The 24,186-nt window shown below is 47.1% G+C and overlaps 1 protein-coding gene across 2 annotated transcripts in view; it reads left to right on the top strand.

Moving 5' to 3' along the window:
- Window positions 1-22,845: 22,845 nt before the first annotated feature.
- FNBP1 (formin binding protein 1) overlaps window positions 22,846-24,186 on the top strand; it is a 169,831-nt gene continuing 168,490 nt past the window's right edge. The window contains exon 1 of one of the 2 annotated variants that reach the window (XM_075905380.2): window positions 22,846-23,212. Coding sequence is in view for 1 of the 2 variants with exons in the window: in XM_075905364.2 (XP_075761479.1) it covers window positions 23,189-23,212 (24 nt within the window). In the remaining variant the exon portion in view is untranslated. The remainder of the gene's footprint in view (window positions 23,213-24,186) is intronic. The other variant, XM_075905364.2, reaches the window with a different exon arrangement.

The following is a 24,186-nucleotide window of genomic DNA, read 5'->3' as shown; positions in this document are numbered from 1 at the left end:
TCCCGCAAGATCCTTATTCCCCAAAAAAGGAGGTATACCGATCTTCTGGAAAACTTTTTTTTGCGCAAAAAGAAAACGTCCACACTGCTTATTTTTGCGAAAAACAGAGTGGCAGAAAATATGCAAATGAAATCATGACATGTAAATGAGTCCCTCTAGCATATTTTTTGCTGAGAAAACGCATAGTGTAGACGTACCCTCAGGGCTCGTCTAGACTATATTCCTCTGTCGAAAGAGGAATGTAAATGAGCCCGATCGAAAGTGCAAATGAAGCGGAGATTTAAATATCCCATGCTTCATTTGCATATTCGCGTCCGATCACTGTTTTTCGAAAGTGAAATCACAGTCTAGACAGGGGTCTTTAAAAAAAAATTAGAGATGTTAAGGTTTAACCAGTTAACCAGTAAGCCTCACCCTTAAGGTTCCAGCCCTGTGCGGGAGGGGCTGCCATGGACAGACATGTGGTCCTTCTACTGGGTCCCATGCCAACCTTGAGGTTCCACTTCAGCTGGGGAGCAGGGGGTCCCATCACCCAGCTCCTCTGCAGCCAGAGCTGTGCTGGCCTAGCACAATTGGTCACCACTGGAGTTCACTGGCAAATGCCGGTTAACAGGTAAGCATACCAGTTCTCAAGCTTATTGGTATGCTTACCGGTTAACCATTTAACACCCCTACCTGCCACCATATCCCACCTTGACAGGCGGTATTCACCCTGGCTTGAGCTGCAGGATGGTACTGTAATGAGATGCTCCAAAGCTAAAAGGACAAATAGCATTTCTTATTAAAAGGTATTTATGAGTTTTGAGACCTCTTTGCCTGTGGTGGCTGTAAGTCTGTTTTAATTAGCAGCCTCAGGCATGGTGGCCTTGAGAGATATCCCCTTCATACTCTGCTCAGTTGAAGAAAGAAGCAGTCCAGGGAAGATATGTTCTGTGAGATCTTCCGATCCTCTTCGGCTGCTGATCATGAAAACATGGCTTGGAGGGGGCCAAGGATTTAAGGCTCTAGAAGAGGACCAAGTCTGAACTGAGCAGTTGCTGCAGGAAAGGCATAGGGACCAAGATGCATCAGGAACTGCACCAGGACACTACAGTTTGCTAAAGCAATAGACTCAGATGTCACAGGGTGTTCTTGAGTTGCATACCTAAAAATCTTGAATGCAATAGCCTTTCCAATCCATGGAAAACTCCAGTCACTACTCTCTATTCCCCCATCCATAATGGTGTGAATCTTTGTTTTCTTGGCGTGAAATGGGCAGACAGAAAGTGAACCACAGCTGCACCCACTCTCATCTGTGAAAACCACAGGATCTGTCACAATAACACTGTTTTGTAACATGTCTGAAATGAAAACTTGGGTCAGAAAGAATAGGCCTTCTTCTTACACTGCAGCTAAAGTGTTTTTTACCTTAAGAATTTGCATGTTAATAGTTTCATGTTTCTCTGCACACAATAGGTTATTTTCAGAAACTAAGTATATTTATTAATTTACACCAAACATAATAGCCACATTACTAAATTAATAATGGGAGTCAATAACCCAACCTATATTTAAGCTCTGTACACAAAAAGGCACACTAACTCATGAATGCATCACACACCACTTCTGCGATTGCCTGTTAACATGCTTTGGCTGTAGAGCTCACAGCAAGCTCTTCCAATAGGCTGTTTCAGAGGGGTGGCCGTGAGTGTCTGGCTGTTCAAGATCAGCTGCTCCACCTTGCCAGTAGCTTTCTCCCCTTTGTTTCATGAATGTTATGTAATACACAACACACAGCCATAATGACAGGGCTATTTGCCTCATGCAAAATTGACCAAAGACTGATAGCAATCACACACTGCCATCTTCCAGACCGTGATCACCACTTGCTTCTTCCGTCAACATCGCTCTTGTTGGAGATCTAGGGAATACTCAGTAAACAGTTCCAAAAATTCAACAACCACTGCTCGTCATCCCAAGCCTCCATTATGATGCGACTCTTACCAAGAAATGCTTGTATCTCAGGCCAAACAATTGTGATCCACCATGTGGAACTGCTTTGTAAATGCCAGCAGCAATTTGGCATTTTTATTTACTATGTCCATCTGCTTCTGGTCATTGCTGGACCTCTCCTCATCCTCCCCACACTTCAAAATGGTTTAAAAATTATCCCGAAGTATCACTGTGGAAACTTGACCCCCTAGTTCCCAGAAATCCTTGGGCAGATGGCTAGTATCCCACAAAGCACTGAGAAAGTCCCACGAGGCATTGTACTAGACAGTAGCATGGGGCACTGACATGAATGAATGCCACTTTTTCCACTTATGCAGTCACTCATGCTGAGCATGTACAGTGCCAAAATGATAGTCAAATTTGGTAGCTGTACGTCCACACAAATTTTCTTGGTTGAGCTTTGTAGTGTAGATGTGATTGCACACAAATAACTAATGTTGAGACCTAGCCCTCTCCCAGTAGTATGCAACAGGGATGTAAAATCTCATGTAATTGGTTAACCAATTAAACACTGCTTAACTAGTTAACCACTTAAACGGGGTATGGGCAGGATGCCCAGCTGCGCTGGAGTGCCCCTCCCACACCATAGGCTGGTCTGGATGAGGTAGAATGCCCCCAGTAAAGCAGGCTGCTCTGGCCAGGTGGAGTGCCCATGGCGCAGCAGTCCTGGCCATGTCAAAGTTCTGCAGGCTTCTACAACCTCAAGAGAAGCAGTGAGTAGGGCTAGGCCTGCTGCTGGTACCACTTACTTTGGCATGTTCTTCTGGGGCTTCCCATTAACAAAAAAATAAAATGTAACCAAAAGCATTTTTTCAAGTGCAAATAGTTCCTTTCATTCTGATGATTCCTAGCACGCTTTACAAAGTATATAGAACCAGTGAAGAGCAAACATCTCTACAATGGAAAACAATCACAATCTAGAGCCAAGAGGGCAAATTATGGCCCATGCTGGCCACACCTGGCCTGCAAGACCCTGCACCAGGTAGCAAGGCTGCAGCTCTGGACAGGCTGTGCAGCCGTAGCCAGCCTGGGTGCTCAGGGCAGCATGGTCGGGGGAAGTACAGATGGGCTACGTCTAGACTGGCATGATTTTCCGTAAATGCTTTTAACAAGTCTTCCGTTAAAAGCATTTGCAGAAAAGAGCGTCTAGATTGGCACGGACGCATTTCCACAAAAGCACTTTTTGCGGAAAAGCATCCGTGCCAATCTAGACGCGCTATTGCGCAAAAACGCCCCGATCGCCATTTTCGCGATCGGGGCTTTTTTTGGGCAAAACAAATCTAAGCTGTCTACACTGGCCCTTTAGCGTCGCGGCCCCGCCCACTTCGGACGTCACAAGGCGAGATCATGTGATGGAGGCGATGTTGCTGGGATCTGCGCTGGGGGAGATCGCGGCTAGAAAGGAGAGAGGGGGGAGGGGGTCTAGGAGTCAACAAGAGGGGTTGGGGGGCTTGGAGTGAACGGGGGGCTGGGGAGTGAACGAGGGGGCTGGGGTGAGGTTGGGGGGCTGGGAGTGAATGAGGGGGGCTGGGGTGAGGTTGGGGGGCTGGGAGTGAATGAGGGGGGCTGGGGTGAGGTTGGGGGCTGGGAGTGAATGAGGGGGGCTGGGGTGAGGTTAGGGGGCTGGGAGTGAATGAGGGGGGCTGGGGTGAGGTTGGGGGGCTGGGAGTGAATGAGGGGGGCTGGGGTGAGGTTGGGGGGCTGGGGAGTGGACGACGGGGGCTGGGGTGAGGTTGGGGGGCTGGGGAGTGAACGAGGGTGGCTGGGGTGAGGTGGTGGAGCTGGGAGTGAACGAGGAGGGCTGGGGTGAGGTTGGGGGGCTGGGGAGTGAACGAGGAGGGCTGGGAGTGAACGAGGAGGGCTGGGGTGAGGTTGGGGGGCTGGGGAGTGGACGACGGGGGCTGGGGTGAGGTTGGGGGGCTGGGGAGTGGACGACGGGGGCTGGGGTGAGGTTGGGGGGCTGGGGAGTGGATGACGGGGGCTGGGGTGAGGTGGGGGGCTGGGAGTGAATGAGGGGGCAAGTGCATAGAGTGTGGTGGTAAGGCTGAAGGTAGGAGTGATGTGGAGAGAACACTGGGAAACTAGGTTAGGAAGTAGGAACTGAGAGATAAAGGAGAGAGGTGTTTCCCCCCCCTCTCAAACCATCCCTTTGCAGTTCCTATACAAATAACTTCCACCCCGGGGGACGTTCCTGCCCATTTCTCAGTATATTTTCATGAGGCTTTAATGCTCTGGCGCTGATTCAGTTAGGCGTGGTGTTTGTCAGAAGCATTCTGAAACTTTGTGTGAGGTCTGCTCTGTTGTCTCTAGAAATTTAACACAAAACCTGTTAGGTTTCCGCCACTGACAAAGGATTTGTGCTCCCATCTGCTCTCCTCCTCTTCCCCTTAGTATTGGGCATTTGACCAGTCTCACAATATTTAGTAAAGTATTGATCAGACAATGTCAACAACCTTCAGTGTTTTAAAGCACTATGCTACTGGAAAGGCAACAGAAAGTAAGACTTTATGATATTCAGTGGGTTTAGCCTTCAGGCAGATACTTATTCCCAATTACAAACTCAGGTATATACAAAACATTACAAAATTAAATTCTAAAAAATGACACCATGGACAATAAATAAAACGATGCTGCATAAATCAGGGTACTTGCTGATACAGGAGGCCCCCGACTTGCGACCGCCTGAGTTCCAACCCCCCGCACTTACAACCATTTTTGTAGGTGCGGTAGGGGCCAAAAACCCCTGACTTATGTCCTCAGCCTGTATTTACAATGGCGCACAGCACCTATCATAAACGCGGGTTTGAGTTATGATGCCCCCAACTTGCGACGCTTCCGCCAGAACCAGTCGTGTCACAAGTTGGGGGCCTCCTGTATAGTTGATTGGTTTAAGAACAGGTGATTAATTGACAAGTCAGTTGATATGGGGTTGGTCAATTGATCATCTTGGGAAGCCTAACTCCCTTTGCAGCTGGACTGATGCTGCAGATCAGTGATCTCCAACCTTTTTACACCCAAGATCACTTTTTAAATGTCAGGATAAGCCAAGATCTAACCCATCCCTTCCCCAAGACTCCACCCCTTCTTTGAGGCCCCACGCTTCTGCTCCCCTCCTCTCCATCACTTACTATCCCCAGCCCTTATACACTCTCACTGGGTTGAGACAGGAGGTGCAGGCTCAGGGGTGGGAATGAGGGATTTGGGTGTGAGAGGAGCTAGCTCTGGGAGGGAATTTGGATGCAGGAGGAGGTGAAGAAGGGGATGCTGGCTCAGGGAGGGGGCTCCAGGGTGGGAAGTATTGGGGTCAGGTAGAGGGTTGGGTGTTGAGCAAGCCACAGGCTTGTGGACGTGAGGATGCAGGAGTTTGACTTGGGATGTGTGGCTATGTCTAGACTGCAAGCCTCTTTCGAAAGAGGCTCTTTCGAAAGATACTTTCGAAAGAGGCTCTTTCGAAAGAGAGCGTCTAGACTGCACGTTGAACTTTCGAAAAAGCGGCTTGCTTTTTCGAAAGAAAGCATCCAGTGAGTCTGGATGCTCTCTTTCGAAGAAGCCCTATTTACATTGAAGAACGCCTTCTTTCGAAAGAGGAACTTTCGAAAGAAGGCGTTCTTCCTCGTGAAATGAGGTTTACCGCCATTGAAAGAAAAGCCGTGTTCTTTCGATTTAATTTCGAAAGAACGCAGCTTGAGTCTGGACGCAGGTGAAATTTTTTCGGAAAAAGGCTACTTTTCCCGAAAAAAACCCTGAGTCTGGACACAGCCTGTGAGGGGCTCAGGGCAGGGAGGTTGGGAGTATGATGGGCTCAGGACACAGATTTGCAGTGTGTGGATGGTACAAGAGTGTTGTGGCATAAGACTGAGGATGTGGGGGGTACAGGAGTTTGGGGATGTGAGAGACTCAGGACAAGATGGTTCCAGTGTATGATGGGCTTAGGTTTGGAGACTGTGTGTGTGTGTGAGAGAGAGAGAGAGAGAGAGAGAGAGACACTCAGGACAAGATGGTTCCAGTGTATGATGGGCTTAGGTTTGGAGAGAGAGAGAGAGAGAGCGAGAGAGAGAGAGTGTGTGTGTGTGTGTGTGTGTGTGTGTGTGTGTGTGTGTGTGTGTGTGTGTGCGTGCGCGCGTGCAGGAGTGTTATGATGTTGCAGCCAGATGGGGGCTTGGCCCCAATTGAGGGCTTGTTGGCCAGGCTTCATTTTTAAATAAAATACTGTGTCGAACAAAATGTTTCAGCGTTGTCTTTATTTATGGGAAGCGCTGGGAACCTGTTTTGAGTCAGGAGTCACTGACCCACAGAAAAGTCAGTCGGGGCCACAAAAGTGAGATGCAAAAAAACCCCTCCAAATCCCCACAAGCCTCACTAATGTGGCCCCAACAGAGACACCTCACTCCTTGGCACTCCAGGCCCAGGCCAGAATAACTCTTCTGGGTTCCAGGGTTAGTGGCATTTGAGGGGCCAAAAATGAGGGATCCAGTGTGTGGGACAGGTCTGCCAGGCAGTGAGTGGGATAGAGATGGAGGTACCAAATCTGGGTGGAAAATAGGGTACTGGAACAAGCTGGGGGTAGGTATCAGACCAGGAGGGAAGGGGCAGGAGCAAAGTGCTCTTGAGGGTCTGGCCAGGGGGCAGGGTGCTGATGGGAGTCTGGCCAGGGGGAAAAGGCAAGGTGCTGGTGGGGGTTTGGACAGGAGGCAGGGTGCAAGTGAGGGTCTGGTCAGGGGGCAGGAGCAGGGTGCTGGTGGGGGTCTGGCCAGGGAGCAGGGTGCTGGTGGGGGCTGAAGCAGGTTGCAGGGGGCCTGGCCAGGGGGCAGAGTGCTGGTGGTCTGGCCAAGGGGCAGGGTGCTGGGGCAGGGTGCTGGTGGGGCTGAGGCAGGGTGCTGCTGTGGGCTGGGGTAGGTTGCAGGGAGTCTGGCCGGGGGCAGAGTGCTGGTGGTCTGGCCAATGGGCAGGGTGCTAGGGCAGGGTGCTGATGGGGGCTGGGGCAGGATGCTAAGGCAGGGCAGCGACAATGGAGGTAGTGCGGGCTTCCTGCAGGGTGGGGGGAGTTCTGCAGCTGAGCGCCAGGTATAGGAAGTGCATGGGCTGCTTCCCCCTCCCCCAAACATCCGGCACAGTACCTGAAATGCCGGTCTGTTGTGTGCCGGGGATTTCCTTCCCCCAGCTGCCTTCCTGTGTGGGGGGTGAGGAGGTAGGAGTCCCAGGACTGCGCCAGCTCCAACTGCTCAGGCAGTGCGTGCTGTTGTGGGGAGCGGAGGAGCAGGGCGCACGCTTCCTGAGCGGTTGGAGCTGGAGCAGTCCTGGGACTCCTACTCTCCCTTCCCCCACACAGGAAGGCATCAGGGGAAGGAAGTCCCCAGCGTGTGATGAACCCAGCGTTTCAGGTACGGCGCTGGCTGTTTGCAGAGGGGGGAAGAGCAGTCTGCACACTTCCTGGATCTGGCATGCAGCTGCAGAACTCCCCTCAACCCCGCAGGAAGCCCGTGCTACCTCCATTGTTGCTGGAGGTAGCATCAGCACGGTGTTCTTCTTCAGGGTGGGGAGAAGTAAGGGAGAGCCTCCAAAAGCCTCACAATCAACTGGTCCAGCCCCTGCGATCGACGGGTTGGTGATCACAGGTGTATATGCTTTTAGGCTTAGAAACAATAAACTCATAATTCAGTGTTTCCCAAATGGTGTTCCGCGGAGTCCCAGGGTTCTGCGAAGTGAAAATAAGGGTTCCATGAGAAAATTCCATTACAATAACATTTTGACTGTGTTTACACTGGGCCACTTATTCCGGAAAATCAGCCGCTTTTCCGGAATAAGCTGCGAGCTGTCTACACTGGCCCTTGAATTTCCGGAAAAGCAACGATGCTCTACTGTACAAAATCAGCCACTATTCCGGAAAAACTATTCTGCTCCCGCTCGGGCATAAGTCCTTATTCCGGAACACTGTTCCGGAAAAGGACCAGTGTAGACAGCCCAGTAGTCTTTTCCGGAAAAAAGCCCCGATCGCGAAAATGGCGACCGGGGTTCTTTTCCGGAAAAGCGCGTCTACATTGGCCACAGACGCTTTTCCGGAAAAAGGGCTTTTCCGGAAAAGCAGCCTGCCAATGTAGATGCTCCTTTTCCGGAAAAACTGAAAACGGAATAGTATTCTGTTTTAAGCATTTCCGGAAATTCGTGCCAGTGTAGACACAGCCTTCATGATTTAAAAAAAATAATTAATATGTGATTTTTGTTTTTAAATATGTGCCATTAAACTAAATGTTGATCTCATGACCTTGTTTAGCATTTGTTTATTATTATCCTTACTTATTTGTGGTCTACTTTTTCAGCTCCATATATTAGACTGGGGTTCCACAATTCTTCCGAGTTCAGGAGGAGGTGGAGAAGGGGCTGCTGGCTCAGGAAGGGGGCTCTAGGCTGGAAAGTGTTGGGGTCAGGTGGAGGGTTGGGGTGCTGAGAAAACCACAGGCTTGTGGATGTGAGGCAGCAGTTCAGGTTGGCATGTATGAGGGGCTCAGGGCAGGGGGATTAGGAGTCTGAGGGGCTCAGGACACCGATTTGCAGTGTGGGGATCGTGCGGTAGTGTGATGGCAGAAAACTGGGGATGTGAGAGGCTCAGGACGGGGTTCCGGTGTATAATAGGCTAAGGGTTGGGGTATGTGTGGGGATGCAGGGGTATTATGATGCTGTGGCCCCAACTGGGGGCTTGTTGGCCAGGCTTCATTTTTAAATAAAATATGTCCAACACAAACGTTTCATCATTGTCTTTATTTATGGGAGGGATGGGGAACCTGTTTTGGGTCAGGGGTCACTGAACCACAGAAAAATCAGTCAGGGACCACACAAGTGAGATGCAAAAAAAACAAAAAAAAACCCTCTCCAAACCTCACTGATGTGGCCCCAACTGTGACACCTCCCTCCCCTGGCACCGCAGCCCCATGCGGGGAGGGTAGGTAGGACTGAAGTTCAAGGCCTCAGGCATGATTAATTCTTCTGGGGTTCCAGGGTTAGTGGCATTTGTGGGCCCCTCTACACTCTGGCCAAAAATGGGGCCAAAAATGAGGGCTCCAGCGTGTGGGGCAGGGTATGCAGTGGGCCAATGAGTGGGATAGGGATGGGGTGCATGATCTGGGTGCAAAATAGGGTACAGAAGCAAGCTGGGGGTAGGTCTCTGGCCAGGAGGGAGGGGACAGGAGCTGGGTGCTGGTGGGTGTCTGGCCAAGAGGCAGGAGCAGGGTGCAGGTAGGGCAGGGGGAAGGGTGTTGGTAGGACCCTAGGCAGGGGACTCGTGGAGGTCTGGGCAGGAGGAGCAGGGTACTCGTGGGGGTCTGGGCAGGGGGAGGGTACCAGCTGTCCCGGAGGGGGTGGACTGAAGACAATGATCAAGTGATTTGTCTCGTGCCATCCATCTCCAGCCTCTGACAAACGGAGGCCAGGGACACCATTCCTACCCCCTGGCTAATAGCCTTTTATGGACCTAACCTCCATGAATTTATCTAGCTTCTCTTTAAACTCTGTTATAGTTCTAGCCTTCACAGCCTCCTCTGGCAAGGAGTTCCATAGGTTGACTATGTGCTGTGTGAAGAAGAACTTTCACTTATTAGTTTTAAACCTGCTACCCATTAATTTCATTTGGTGTCCTCTAGTCCTTATATTATGGGAACTAATGAATAACTTTTCTTTATTCACCCTCTCCACACCACTCATGATTTTATAGACCTCTATCATATCCCCCATCAGTCTCCTCTTTTCCAAACTGAAAAGTCCCAGTCGCTTTAGCCTCTCCTCATATCGGACCCGTTCCAAACCCCTAATCATTTTAGTTGCCCTTTTCTGAATCCTTTCCAAGGCCAAAATATCTTTTTTGAGGTGAGGAGACCACATCTGTACACAGTACTCAAGATGTGAGCATACCATAGTTTTATATAGGGGCAGTAAGATATTCTGTGTCTTATTTTCTATCCCTTTCTTAATAATTCCTAACATTCTATTTCCCTTTTTGACTGCCACAGCACAGTGTGTGGAAGTTTTCAGAGAACTGTCCACGATAACTCCAAGATCTCTTTCCTGATTTGTCGTAGCCAGATTAGCCCCCATCATACTGTACGTATAGTTGGGGTTATTTTTTCCAACATGCATTACTTTACACTTAGCCACATTAAACTTCATTTGCCATTTTGTTGCCCAATCACTTAGTTTTGTGAGATCTTTTTGAAGTTCTTCATAGTCTGCTTCTGTCTTTTCTATCTTGAACAGTTTAGTATCATCCGGAAACTTTACTACCTCACTGCTTGCCCCTTTCTCTAGATCATTTCTGAAAAAGTTGAATAGGATTGATCCTAGGACTGACCCTTGGGGGACATCACTAGTTACCCCTCTCCATTCTGAAAATTTACCATTTATTCCTACCTTTGTTTCCTGTCTTTTAACCAGTTCTCAATCCACGAAAGGATTCTTATCCCATGACAATGTAATTTACACAAGAACCTTTGGTGAGGGACTTTGTCAAAGACTTTCTGAAAATCTAAGTACACTATTTCTACTGGATCACCCTTGTCCACATGTTTGTTAACCCCTTCAAAGAACTCTAATAGATAAGTAAGACATGATTTCCCTTTACAGAACCCATGTTGACTTTTGCCCAACATATTATGTTCTTCTACGTACCTAACAATTTTATTCTTAACTATTGTTTCAACTAATTTGCCCGGTACCAACTTTAGACTTACCGATCTGTAATTGCCAGGATCACCTCTAGAGTCCTTTTTAAATATTGGTGTCACGTTAGCTATCTTCCAGTCAGTAGGTACGGAAGCCGATTTAAAGGATAGATTACAAACCACAATTAACAGTTCTGCAGTTTCCCATTTGAGTTCTTTTAGAACCCTTGGGTGAATGTCATCCGGTCCCGGTTATTTGTTAAATTAAGTTTTTCTATTTGTTCCAAAACCTCCTCTAATGACGCTTCAATCCAGGATAGTTCTTCAGATTCATCTCCCACAAAGGATGGTGCAGGTTTGGGAATCTCCCCAACATCCCCAGCTGTGAAGACTGATGCAAAGAAATCATTTAGCTTCTCCGCAATGGCTTTATTGTCCTTGATTGCTCCTTTTGTATCTCGATCATCTAGGGGACTCACTGGTTTTTTAGCAGGCTTCCTGCTTCTAATGTACTTAAAAAACATTTTGCTATTGTTTTTTGAGTTTTTGACTAGCTGTTCCTCAAAATCTTTTTTTGCTTTTCTTATTACAGTTTTACACTTAATTTAACAGTGTTTATGTTCCTTTCTATTTATCTCACTGGGATTGGACTTCCATTTCTTGAAAGATGCCTTTTTGTCCCTCACTGCTTCTTCTACATGGTGGGTAAGCCACAATGACTCTTTTTAGATATCTTACTATGCTTTTTAATTTGGGGTATACATTTAAGTTGGGCCTCTATTATGGTGTCTTTAAAAAGTTTCCATGCAGCTTGCAGGGATTTGGCTCTTCTCACTGTGCCTATTAATTTCTGTTTAACTAACCTCCTCATGTTTGTGTAATTCCACTTTTTGAAATTAAATGCCAGAACGCTGGACTGGTGAGGTGTTCTTCCCACCACAGGAATGTTAAATGTTATTATATTATGGTCACTATTCCCAAGAGGTCCTGTAATAGTTATCTCCTGGACCTGATCCTGCGCTCCGCTCAGGACTAAATTAAAAATTGCTTCTCCCTTTGTGGGTTTCTGTACCAGCTGCTCCAAGAAGCAGTCATTTAAGTCCCTGAGAAATTTTATTTATGCATCTCTTCCTGAGGTGACATGTACCCAGTCAATATGGGGATAATTGAAATCCCCCCTTATTATAGAGATTTTTATTTTGGTAGCCTCTCTAATCTCCCTTAGCATTTCAATGTCACTATCAGTGTCCTGGTCAGGTGGTCGATAATATATCCCTACTGCTATATTCTTATTATTGGAGCATGGAATTACTATCCATAGTGATTCTATTGAATATGTTGATTCATTTAAGATTTTTATTTCATTTGATTGTACGTTATCTTTCACATACAGTGCCACTCCGTCACCCACAGGGCCTGTTCTATCCTTCCGATATATTTTATATCCTGGTATGATTGTGTCCCACAGTTTTTCCTCATTCCACCAGGTTTCTGTGATGCCTATTATGTCAATTGCCTCCTTTAATACGAGGTACTCTAGTTCTTATTAGTCAGACTTCTAGCATTTGTGTAGAAACACTTTAAAAATTTGCCACTATTTGTCTGCCCTTTCCTGATGTATTAGATTCCTTTGTATGTGGTTGTTTGTCTGCTCTGGCCCCTTGTATGTCCTTTCCCCTCCTCTCTTTCTGACTACAACCTAGAGAATCTCTATCAGTGGATTCTCGTCTAAGAGAAGTCTCCGTCTGATTTATGTGCTTCTCCGCACCAATCACCTTTCCCCCGTCTCCTAGTTTAAAAACTGCTCTCAGGAGCGGCTTGAGGCTGGCTGCGGCAGCTGGTGCCCCAGGCAGGCGGTGCAATTGGCGCCTCCACCTGTACGGCCGTCAGTGGCCGTGACGTCATCACAGCGTGCCCCGTGACATCATCATTGGGCGCCTGGGCCAGCGGTGCTCTAGGCAACTGCCTAGTTCGCCTAGGCTCACCGGCCACCCCGACTGCTCTACAGCCTTTTTAATGTTCAGTGCCAGCAGTCTGGTTGCACCGCCTGCCTGATTTAGGTGGAGCCCATCCTTCCTGTATAGGCTCCCCCTCTCCCAAAAGTGTCCCCAGTTCCTAATAAATCTAAACCCCTCCTCCCTTCACCATCATCTCATCCACGCATTGAGACTCTGTCTGCCTACCTAGCCCTGCGCACAGAACTGGAAGCATTTCTGAGAATGCCACCATAGAGGTCCTGGATTGCAGTCTCTTTCCTAGCAACCTAAATTTGGCCTCCAGGACGTCTCTCCTACCCTTTCCTACGTCATTAGTACCTACATGTACCACGACCACCGGCTCCTCCCCAGCACTACACATAAGCCTATCTAGATGCCTCGAGAGATCCGCAACCTTCGAACCAGGCAGGCAAGTCACCATACGGTTCTCCCAGTCATCATCACAAACCCAACTATCTATGTTTCTAACAATCGAATCACCCACTACTAACACCCGCCTCTTCCTAACAACTGGCTTTCCCTCCCCCTCAGAGGTATCCCTAGTGCGAGAGGATACCGCAACATCCTCTGGAAGGAGGGTCCCAACTATGGGATGGTTTCCCTCTGCTCCCCTGATTCTTTCATCCTCCTTAAGAGCACTGGGGCTCTCAGACTGGAGGTGGGACAGTACTACAGTGTCCTGGAAAGTCTCATCAGCATAGCTCTCTGCCTCCTTTAGCTCCTCCAGTTCAACCACCCTGGCCTCCAAAGGCCGAACTCGGTCTCTGACGGTCAGGAGCTCCTTGCAATGGGTGCACACATATGCCACCCGCCCACAGGGCAGGTAATCATACATGTTACACTCAATGCAATTAACAGGATAGCCCTCATTCTGCTGATGAGCTTCTGTCTCCATTTTTCTTATTAATAAGTTTAATTATAAACTGGGCTTCCTTTTAAATGTCTGGAATATAGATTATTATAAAAGTTATGTTTAAAGAAGGTCAGGAATAACTAGCGCCCTCTAACCTCCCCCTCTAAACTCTCTCCCTAAATTAAACTAACAATCAACAAAACAGAACTAACTTCACAGATTTTCATTGTCTAAATGAAGAATAATACAAAAAATAAAGAGCATAAATAGTGAGAATCAGATTGAATGTTTACACTTTCACTTTTAATAATCTAGAGAATTGCTAGTAATATTGGCAAAAATAGTTTAGAACGATTATTTTAATTTTTAAAGTGACGCTTTAAAGAATAAAGTTAGGTGTTATATTGCCAGCTCTGAAAAGTAAGGTCTGTTATCCAGACACTTGAATAGGATAGCAGCTGTGCAAGTTTCTCCATGCTGATCCTAAGGAACAATCTCTGGAGAAGGGAGTAGTGAGTGCGGAAGTAGTGTATAAAGAAAAAATACAAGACGCTTCATATGGTCTCCATTCAATACCATGATTGTGCCAGATGGTCATATGTGCAGTTAATTGTAATTAATCAGATGTTACTTTATGTTCCTTGTTATGCCTTTACTTCCACTTTTTCCAAATTAATTACCAGATAATGTAAACATGGAAATGCTATTGTAAACAGATGGAACCCAGACTGGCATCAGAAATTGTTTTCAAGCAAACAAAAACCCTGAGTCATCTTGTAGGGATATTTCATACAATTACTTTAACTAGCCACTAGATGTCCTTTCAGCATCAAACCTAATACTGAAAATCTGTTGTCCAGAGTAAATAACTATGGCTATGTCTACACTACAGAGTTTTTTTTGGGAAAACGGCCGTTTTTCCAAAAAAACTTCACTTATGTCCACACAGCAATCACGTCTTTTGAAAGAAAATCAAAAGAAGAGAGGGGCTTTCCCGACATTGGTAAACCTCTTTTTATAAGGAAGAAGTCTTTTTTCGAAGAGCTCTTTCGGAAAAAGGTGTGTGGGGATGGGGAAGAGGGAGTTCTTTCAAAAGAAGAGGAAAGAGGAAAAAGCACAGGTGCTGTGGTGGCCGTAGTAATCACAGCTTAAATGTGAGATAGCGTCCATTCAGTGTGGACGCTATCTTTCAAAAAAGCAAATTGCTTTTTCAATGTGCTTTGGCAGTATGGACGCTCTCTTTTGGAAGAAGTATTTTCGGAAGATCTCTTCCAGAAAAGCTTCTTCTGAAAGAAGCCTGCAGTCTAGACATAGTCTATGAAAGTTCACGTTGTCTCTCCAAAGATATTCATGGCCCAAACAGACAAAGATTTTTAATTTGTCTGTTTTGAGTTTAAATCTTGTGGAAGGTATTAGAATGATAGTCTTACATGAAACACTGCTTACAATGGTAGTAGCAATGGAAGTTTCCATACATCCCCTCATTGATAAACCACTGTCCTGATGTACAGATGCTACATTAATAGATGACTGGGAGCTTGTTCATTCTTTATGGTCTTTGGAGTAGGCTCAGTCATTTGTTCCTTACTCCAAAGAAGCCTGCTAATGGACCACCTGTTTATTTCACATAGTCCACCAAACAACTATTATTTCACGATCAGTCCCTGTTGACCTGGGCCAAATTTGGATGACCCAGAAATGAAAGTCTGTCTCATTAAATCTCCTTAGCATCCAGACCCTTAAATAACTTTTTAGACCATGTTTATAATTAAGGTTGCAACTTACCAGTAAGAACTGGATTATTTATGGTGAGTGTGTCACATCGTGGTCTCACACTGGCATATTTACTGTGGGTGCATCTACACAGCACCTTAAATTCAAAATAAGATATGCAATTAGCGCTATGCACACATTATGTCTACAGAGTACCAAATTTCAAAATAACACACTATTTCAAGCCATCCCTTAACCCTCGTGCAACGAAGTTTACCGGGATGGCGAAATAGCATACCCGTTATTTCAAAAAATATTTCGTAATAACGGGCTGCTTGCATAGAAGCGGGGTAGCTATTTCGGGATACCTTTGGTATCCCGAAATAGCCATGCAGTGTAGACATATTGTTCTTATTGAGCTCTCATGTTTTTTTCTTTCATGTTCCATTCTCTTTTCATAGGTACTTTTGCACCCAGGGTATGTCTACACTACCCTCCTAGTTCGAACTAGGAGGGTAATGTAGGCATACCGCACTTGCAAATGAAGCCCGGGATTTGAATTTCCCGGGCTTCATTAGCATAAGCGGGGAGCCGCCATTTTTAAATCCCCGCTGGTTCGAACCCCGTGCAGCGCGGCTACACGGGGCTCGAACTAGGTAGTTCGGACTAGGATTCTATGAGGTGTACCAGTAGTTCGGAATAGGAATCCTAGTCCGAACTACCTAGTTCGAGCCCCGTGTAGCCGCGCTGCACGGGGTTCGAACCAGCGGGGATTTAAAAATGGCGGCTCCCCGCTTATGCAAATGAAGCCCGGGAAATTCAAATCCCGGGCTTCATTTGCAAGTGCGGTATGCCTACATTAGTGTAGACATACCCCCAGTTAGGAGAGTTTCAGCTGTTGAGATTGGGGCAGTAAAGCCTTTATTAACGGTATGCAATGGTGAGAACTGGCAGGTGGGTATGGTCTCCAGGGAGCACCTCATTGCTAGGTAAACTAGAGACATGTTTCAAGATGTAAACCCCAGTGTGTAAGAGGTTAAAAGGATTAGGCTGGTTCCACGCCTATCCCATGGGTGATCTGGGAGGGGCTATAAACATATAGGAGAAGCAGCTGCAATGACAGTGACCCAGGGGCAAGGTGTGTCCTCTCCTGCCTAGCTTGCTGAAAGCTGGCACAGACATAGGTAGCTGTGTGAAAGAGAGTTCTGCTCTTTCTTTCTTTCTTTCTTTCTTTCTTTCTTTCTTTCTTTCTTTCTTTCTTTCTTTCTTTCTTTCTTTCTTTCTTTCTTTCTTTCTTTCTTTCTTTCTTTCTTTCTTTCTTTCTCTCCCTCCCTCCCTCCCTCCCTCCCTCCCTCCCTCCCTCCCTCGCTCCCTATAAAAGGGTCCTGGATAGAACTGTAGTTTAGAGCTTTATTTTATCTCCCTGACTGCTGTAGATTTGCAGGGGCCCAAGGCTGAAGGTAAAGCCTGAGCCACACAGCCCAGGGCCAAAGATATTAGCTCTGGGTGGTGGGGATCAGGTTACAGCCCCCCCCATCTAGGGATGAAGCCCTGGGCTTTTGCCCAATGCCTGGGGCAGTGGGGCTTAGGCTTTGCCCCTCCCCCTGCCTGGAGTAGTGGGGTTCAGGCAGGCTCAGGCTTCTATCCTCCTTCTTAAGGTCATGAACTAATTTTGGTTGTCAGAAGGTGATCATGGTGCATTGAAGTTTGAGAACCCCTGCCTTACAGGGTTGCCAGATGGTTTCAACAAAAATACCGGACACACTAGACATTACATCACAATCTACATTACATCTTATTTAGAAAATACTGGACATTTATATTTTCTCAATTTGTTTCTCGAATAAAAAGCTCAAGTACTGGACTGTCCGATTCAAAAGTGGACACCTGGCAGCCTTACTGCCTTATTGTGACACATTCACTGTAGGCTTGGTCCTGTTGAAGTTAAAGGCAAAACTCCTTTTAACTTCTGCGAGAGCTGTCTGACTCAGTCTGATTGAAACAACATAAAAATATTTTCTAAGTACCAACCAGCTAAACCACTTTTGAGGTTTTAACAACTTGTTAGCGCTTCACACTTTGGTTTTAGATGTTTCCAGAATTTCTATTGTTGTTTTGTTTACTAAGGCAGTGCCTAGAGACCAACCAGGAGTGAAGTCCAGCTTTGTTGGGCCTGGTACAGCAAACACAGAGCTGTTAACAATCACTGTCCCAAATGTTTCCAATCTGAACAGACAAGACAGACACAAGTTAGGGGAAAGGGATATTACAAGCAAGCAGAGTGACTGTGTGTTATCTAGGGGTTGGAAACTCTTGGGACTGTTCTAGACCAGCGGGGCTGGAGCCCCCTTCCGCCACCCCACCATGGAGCAGCCCCTGCCTGTCTTCACTCTGGACACCCAGAGCAGCCCCTGTCTGCAGTGGGCCCAAGTGGGCTAGAGCAGCCCCTTGCTCACGGCAGATGGGGAGCTGCTCCAGCCACCATCAGTTAACCAGAACCGATAAACATCACCCACTAAGATTCCCAATTAACCTTTCACGTCCCTAGTGTTAGCTTGCAAATGGCATGTTAGTCCCACTATTTTTCTGTGGGGCAGTCTACAAAATTAGGTTGGCTTAATTCCATCCCCTAGGGCTGTGAAAACATTCCTGCCCTGTGGGTTGTAATTAAGATGATCGAAGCCCGCTATGTAGACACTGGTGGAGCTGAACTAGGGTTGCCTATCAGATGTCCAATTTCTTAGTAGAATGCTCATTGAAAAGGGACTCTGGTGGCTCCAGTCACCACAGCTGACTGGGATGCTAAAAGTCCAGTTGGCTGCAGCGACTAACTCCATGTGGCTCCCGGAAGCAGCTGGCATGTCCTCCCAGCTCCTAGGTGTAAATATTGCCATAGGAACTCTGCATGCTCTCCCTGCCTGTAGTTTTGGCGCTGCCCCAACCACTGGCCCCATAGCTCCTACTGGGCAGGAATTATGACCAATGGAAGCTGCAGGAATGGTGCCTGCAGACGGGGGCAGCTCACAGACCCATCTGGACACTCCTGTGCGTAAGGGTGTGTCTAGACTACTGAGTTTTGTCGACAAAAGTGGACTTTTGTCTACAAAACTATACCTGCGTCTACACTACTGCTGAGTTCTGTCGACATAACGTCGACAGAACTCAGCAGTTTTGTCGACGCTGGTAAACCTCATTTTACGAGGCATAACACCTTCTGTCGACAGAGTTCTGTCAACGGAAGGTGTTATTGCCTGTAGGGTTGCGTCTAGACTATAGGGTTTTGTCGACAAAGCAGCTTGCTTTGTCAACAGAACTGAATATGTCTAGACGCTCTATGTTGACAGAAGTTTTGTCGACAGTATCTGTCGACAAAACTTCCGTCGACAAAACCCTGTAGTCTAGACGTACCGTAAGAGTCAGAGGAACATGTCACCACTTCCTGGGAGCCACCTGAAGTAAGCATCACCTGGAGCCTTCACCCTAATGCCCTGGGCCAGCCCCGAGCCCCCTACTGTAACCCAAGCCCCAGCCCTATGCCCCCTCCTGCACCTAAACTCCATCCTGGAGTCTGCACCCCTTCCCATGCTTTTGCCTCTGCCCTGAGCTTCCTTCTGCATTCTGAACACCTTTGCCCTAGACTGGAGACCCTTCTTGTATCTTAACCCTTCATGCCCCTCTCCATTCCAGAGCCTGCACACCCACCAGCCGGTGACCTCACCCCTGCATCCAAGCTCCTGCCCCAGCCTGGAGCCCCCTCCTGCACTCTGAACCCCTAATTTCTGGCCTCACCTTGGAGCCTACACTCTCAGCCTAGGCTCTACCACTCTAACCCTCTGCCCAGTCTGCTGAAAGTGAGCAAGGGTAGGAGGAGTCAGTGATGAAGGGAAGGAGGATGGAGTGAGTAGGGATGGGTCCTTAGAGAAGGGAGAGTAAGGGTGTTCTTTTTTTGTAGTCAGAAAATTAGCAGCCTTAAGCTGAACCCATGGCAATGTTTAAGAGGGAAAAAGGATAATGCAGACAGCCCCTAAATTAAAATATTCTGGTGGGTTTTTAACTTATAAATTAGTCTACTCCGTGGGACAGAGCAAGGTCCTTTCCACACAACAACTTTTATATAAGTTTTTATAGTTACTGGCATGGTTGGCTCTAAATCTGTGGTGTATCTGCATCCTCAGGTTTGTAACTGTAGTCAGCCAGAATAGGAGCATGCCATTGTCCTTGCCTAACTGGTTCCAAGCTCCCCTCCCCCCAATTTCAGTATGGACAGGATTCCCTAATCATGGCCGTGTGACATGGTTGGCTTGCCCTGTTCAACCTATTTGTGCTATAGAACATCCTAGAGTGCCATGCATACTGCATGTCCTAGATACACTCTTTCTCTGATGTATAATGGGATAACTTCCCAAAATGCACAAATACAGATACAATTCCTGGCCAGATCCCTAACATTAATGGTGCTTGCTCAGGTGCAAAGATCTGTCCAAACAGCACTTGCTGCAAGATTGGGGCTGTGATTAGGCAGCATGGTATGTGAAAACACATAAATGTGGCTTTGATATCAGAAAAGCTGCTGAATAGACAGAAACTGAGCTCTGATCAAATGACTGGTGGATCTGATTTTGTTACAAATTCTCTGTTAAAAGATAGCATCAACAAAACCATAAACCCTTTCCTTTCAAACATAATGGTAACTGCTGTAGTATTTTACAAGTCCTATTATACTTTGTGCACACTTTTGCTGTGATCACTTACTGTTGGAATCACATAATCTCTGCTTCTGATCCTTTCATAAATATGGTAATTTCAGTGAGATGCAGAGTATACGTATACAGGCAGTCCCCGAGTTACGTACAAGATAGGGACTGTAGGTTTGTTCTTAAGTTGAATCTGTATGTAAGTCAGAACTGGCGTCCAGATTCAGCCGCTGCTGAAACTGATCAGTTTCAACAGCAGCTGAATCTGGACGCCAGTTCCGACTTACATACAGATTCAATTTAAGAACCCCAGGCGTCCCCAAGTCAACCGCAGACCAGGGGAACGGGGAGCAAAGCCACAGACAGGGAGACGGGAGACAGGGAGACGGGGAGCAAAGCAGAGCAAAGCCGCGGAACACGCGGGCAGCGGACAGCCCAGACGCGTCTGGGCTGTCCGCTGCCCGCGTGCTCCGCCGCTTTGCTTCCTCTCCCTGGTCTGCTGGAGACCAGGGAGACAGGCCCCATTCGTAACTGCGGATCCGACATAAGTCGGATCCGCGTAACCCGGGGCCTGCCTGTACTTATTTTGGAGGAATTGGTTAAAAGTTGTCCACCTGCTACAGTGATAGATACCTTCTTAAATGTGTAGAATAATGATAATCCCAATCTTACAGCTCCTTACTTGGTTAAATAGCTGTTACTCATGTGAGTTGTTCCATGGATTTTTGTATCTGTAAGATTTTTTGGAGTGGGCCCAATGACATTTAAAAACAGTGATGAAAAATTCTTGCAAGTTTCCTGTGGTTAGAAAACGGAATTGTAAAATCAGATTAAGCGACAGTTGAGCGTGGTTAAGCACTTGTTGCTGAGCGAAATTACTCCAAAACAAATCTTACATTACTAGGGGTTGAGTGAATACGCATGGTTTTCTGGAAGATTCACATAGCTCAGGGCTACTCAACTTTGGAAGACCCGGGGGCCACAATGATACTCACAATACATGCCAAGGGCTTCAACTTAAGTGAGGTTGCATATACGTGCAAATAGCTTCTCTCACACTGATGAGCATGAATACAAAGATTAAGGCAAGACCACACATCACACAGGCCCCATTTAATTCAGTTCTGCTGATATTAATAACATGCCATATTTACCGATTTCCACCCATATGACAGCATTTTTAAGGAACAATGACACTCCAGGAATGTAACTACTAAAACGCTTATCAACAGAAGACCATTATATTAACTACTTTTTTGTTTTGGCTCCCACCCACGGGCTGCATATTGAGCCCCGCGTAAGCCCAAACAGCACTGTGGGCTGCAGCTGCATGCTGAGTAGCCCTGACATAGCTGATATAATGCCCTGGACCAATTATTTCGTCAATATTTCCCTTTCAGAGAGACAGTTTGATTAAAGCTCTCATTTATGTGTGCAGTTTACAAGTGATAGATTGTTGACAATATATTTTGTTAGAAATTGCTGGGTTAATGTCTAGCTGAATTTGTAGTAGTAAACCAGATAACATTAAACTAACATGTTCCAAATGAGATGTTTTCCTGCAGTCATTTGGCACCTATCGCATATTCCAAATAATTTGGAGCCTTATTTAAAAAATACCGTAAAAATGGCACTTCTGGAGGGATAACTAGGAAACAGAAACTGATAGAAGGAAAAGAGAGAAGATAAGAGGAAAACTAGACCTTTAGAATTAACTGTGAAAAAGATTTGTGAAGAAGAGGGGCAGAGCTAGAAATTAGGGGTCAGGGAAGGGGAGCCCTCAAGTTTGCCAAAATTTATTCACAGCCTTCCAGAGAGTGGTGACTGGTTTGGAAAACTGTCTCAAGCAAGTGGATGAAACTACATCCACACCTGAAGTTGAGCTCGCTGAGGAGATTCCCTGCCTTCAATCACACAGAATAGTGATAGAAATGTAGCCGTGTTAGTCTGGCGTAGCTGAAACAAAATACAGGATAATATAGCACTTTAAAGACTAACAAGATGGTTTATTAGATGATGAGCTTTCTGGCCCATGAAAGCTCATCATCTAATAAACCATCTTGTTAGTCTTTAAAGTGCTACATAGTCCTGTATTTTGTTTCAATCACACACAAAGGCTGTGTCCAGACTCAGGGGTTTTTTTCGGGAAAAGTAGCCTTTTCCCGAAAAAACTTCCCCTGCGTCCAGACTCAAGCCGCGTTCTTTCGAAATTATTTCGAAAGAACGCGGCTTTTCTTTCGATGGCGGTAAACCTCGTTTCACGAGGAAGAACGCCTTCTTTCGAAAGCACCTCGCTGGGTGCTCTCTTTCGAAAAAGCGGATTGCTCTTTCGAAAGATCCGCCTGCAGTCTAGACGCGATCTTTCGAAAGAGGCTCTTTCGAAAGATGCTTTCGAAAGAGCCTCTTTCGAAAGAAGCCTGCAGTCTAGACATAGCCAAAGAGTGATTGTCTAGGAACATCGAGGGGTGCACACAGCTCTTTAAATCCTGCCCTCGTTACCTTATTATTTAGTGGCATTTTGCCCGTGCATCTGCTGGCAAATCCTGCCGTCAGTGGCGTCTGCCCATGCAGAAATCTGTGCCATGCGCGTGGGCTGCAAAGTGGACGTGCTTTTGGAGGGAGTGGGGCATGCAAACCATGCTTTCAGCTGGAGCACTACAAAACTCGGAGCGGGGGAGGGGAGGCGAACCCCGCACAATGCGAGTGCACCAGCGCAGCACGTGGGCCCACCCTCCCACGAGGCAGCGACAGCTGGAACGCAGAAAGCGAAGTCTGCACCAGCCGGTGGCGCGAGCTTCTCCTCCCTCCCCCCCCCCGCAGTTCCTCCTCCAACAGCCGCCTCGCGTGCCCCAGCTTGCGCTTGCGCGGTCGCATGCCCCCTCTCTCCAGCTTCTCCCTCCGCCCTGACGCGCCTCGGCGGGGCGCAGGCGCAGTGCCCTGGAGCTGTCAATTCCTCCACCCCAGTGTGGTGCGGTGCTGCTGTTGCTGGCTGCTCTGGCCATTTTGCTGAGTGGAGGGAGAAATGAGGCAGCCCGAGCTGCTGTGACCACAGCAGAGGAAGGGGGAGGGCGAGAGAGACCCAGATCCAGGAGCTGGGGGGGGGGGGCAGGAAGGGGGTATTTTGTGCAGCCAACGGAATTTTTGTGTGTGACGGGGGGAGGGCTGGTGGATTTTTTTTGTGGGGAGGGGGGAAAAAGAAGGGACAAGAGCAAGACCCCCCCCACTGGCTGATTCCCCCCACTCTCCAGGGCCAGCCCCCCTCGCCCTCTCCTCTCCGGATCTGTTGGAACCATGAGCTGGGGGACAGAGCTGTGGGTAAGTGTGCAGGGCAGAGACGTGTTGCAGTGGGTGGGTGAGCGTGTGTGTGTGTGGGGTGGGGGAGTTATGGCTGAGGAGCACGGGGAGGATTATTATTTCCTCGCCCAGAGAGGAGGGTGGGTGTGACCCCTCTGCAGTGGGATAAAACCTGCAGAGAAAATGTTTACAAAGTCCCAGCGTTTTGCAAAGAAAGTATTCAAAAGGCAGCCCTGCTTCCCAGCCCCCCGTTGCAATGTATTGTCATAACGGTTTGCGAGCCCAGGATATACACAGTGGCTCTTGCACGGAGGCGTACGGCCACTGGAGCCGTCTCCGCGCAGCTGCCGCGAAAGGAGATTGAATAATATTTTGATAAACTTGCACCTTTTATGAAGTAGCCCGTGGCTTCTTAGGAAATGTCTGCAGCCTACTTGCACACTTGGGATCCGGACAGCAGTGAAAGAAACACTGAAACCTGAGTGTAGTGTAACGATAGGCATGGTTATTTTAACCCACAGACTATAATTAAAACAAAACCCGCTTAATAGACTTTTATAAAAGTCTTCAGTTTTGAAAGAATGGTGTGAGAAAGATGTACGGAAATAACGAATAGATTTACTTGAATTTATTTTTCTTCTTGTTGTTGAAAGTGATTGTAAAAAAACGAAACAAAAACAAAGAAGTGGAATTTTAAAGCAGAGAGAGGTTGACTTTTAAAACAGACTGGGATTTTTTCCTTTGTAAGGGCTTGGTGCTATGGTTCAGAGATGAATTTGTATACAAGCGGTCCAATTTCAGGAGAGGGAGTTTGTAAGGGAAGAAAAGCAGATAACATTTTCTTTTGCTGTTACTGTTCAATACTTGGTGGAGGGACAGTGTTTTTGATTGGAAAAGATTATGTGGGAAAAATATACATAAAAAAATAACAAAGAGCATTTTGATTGTATAGTTTACCTGATTGCATTTAAAGCGATCCTGGAAGGTGAGAAGGA

The sequence above is a fragment of the Pelodiscus sinensis genome, chromosome 23 (assembly GCF_052426305.1).
Source record: "Pelodiscus sinensis isolate ZL-2025 chromosome 23, ASM5242630v1, whole genome shotgun sequence".
In the NCBI taxonomy this organism is placed as follows: Eukaryota; Metazoa; Chordata; order Testudines; family Trionychidae; genus Pelodiscus; species Pelodiscus sinensis.
Note: the sequence above shows the minus strand (reverse complement) of the source record. Positions and strands in the feature narration are given on the sequence as shown.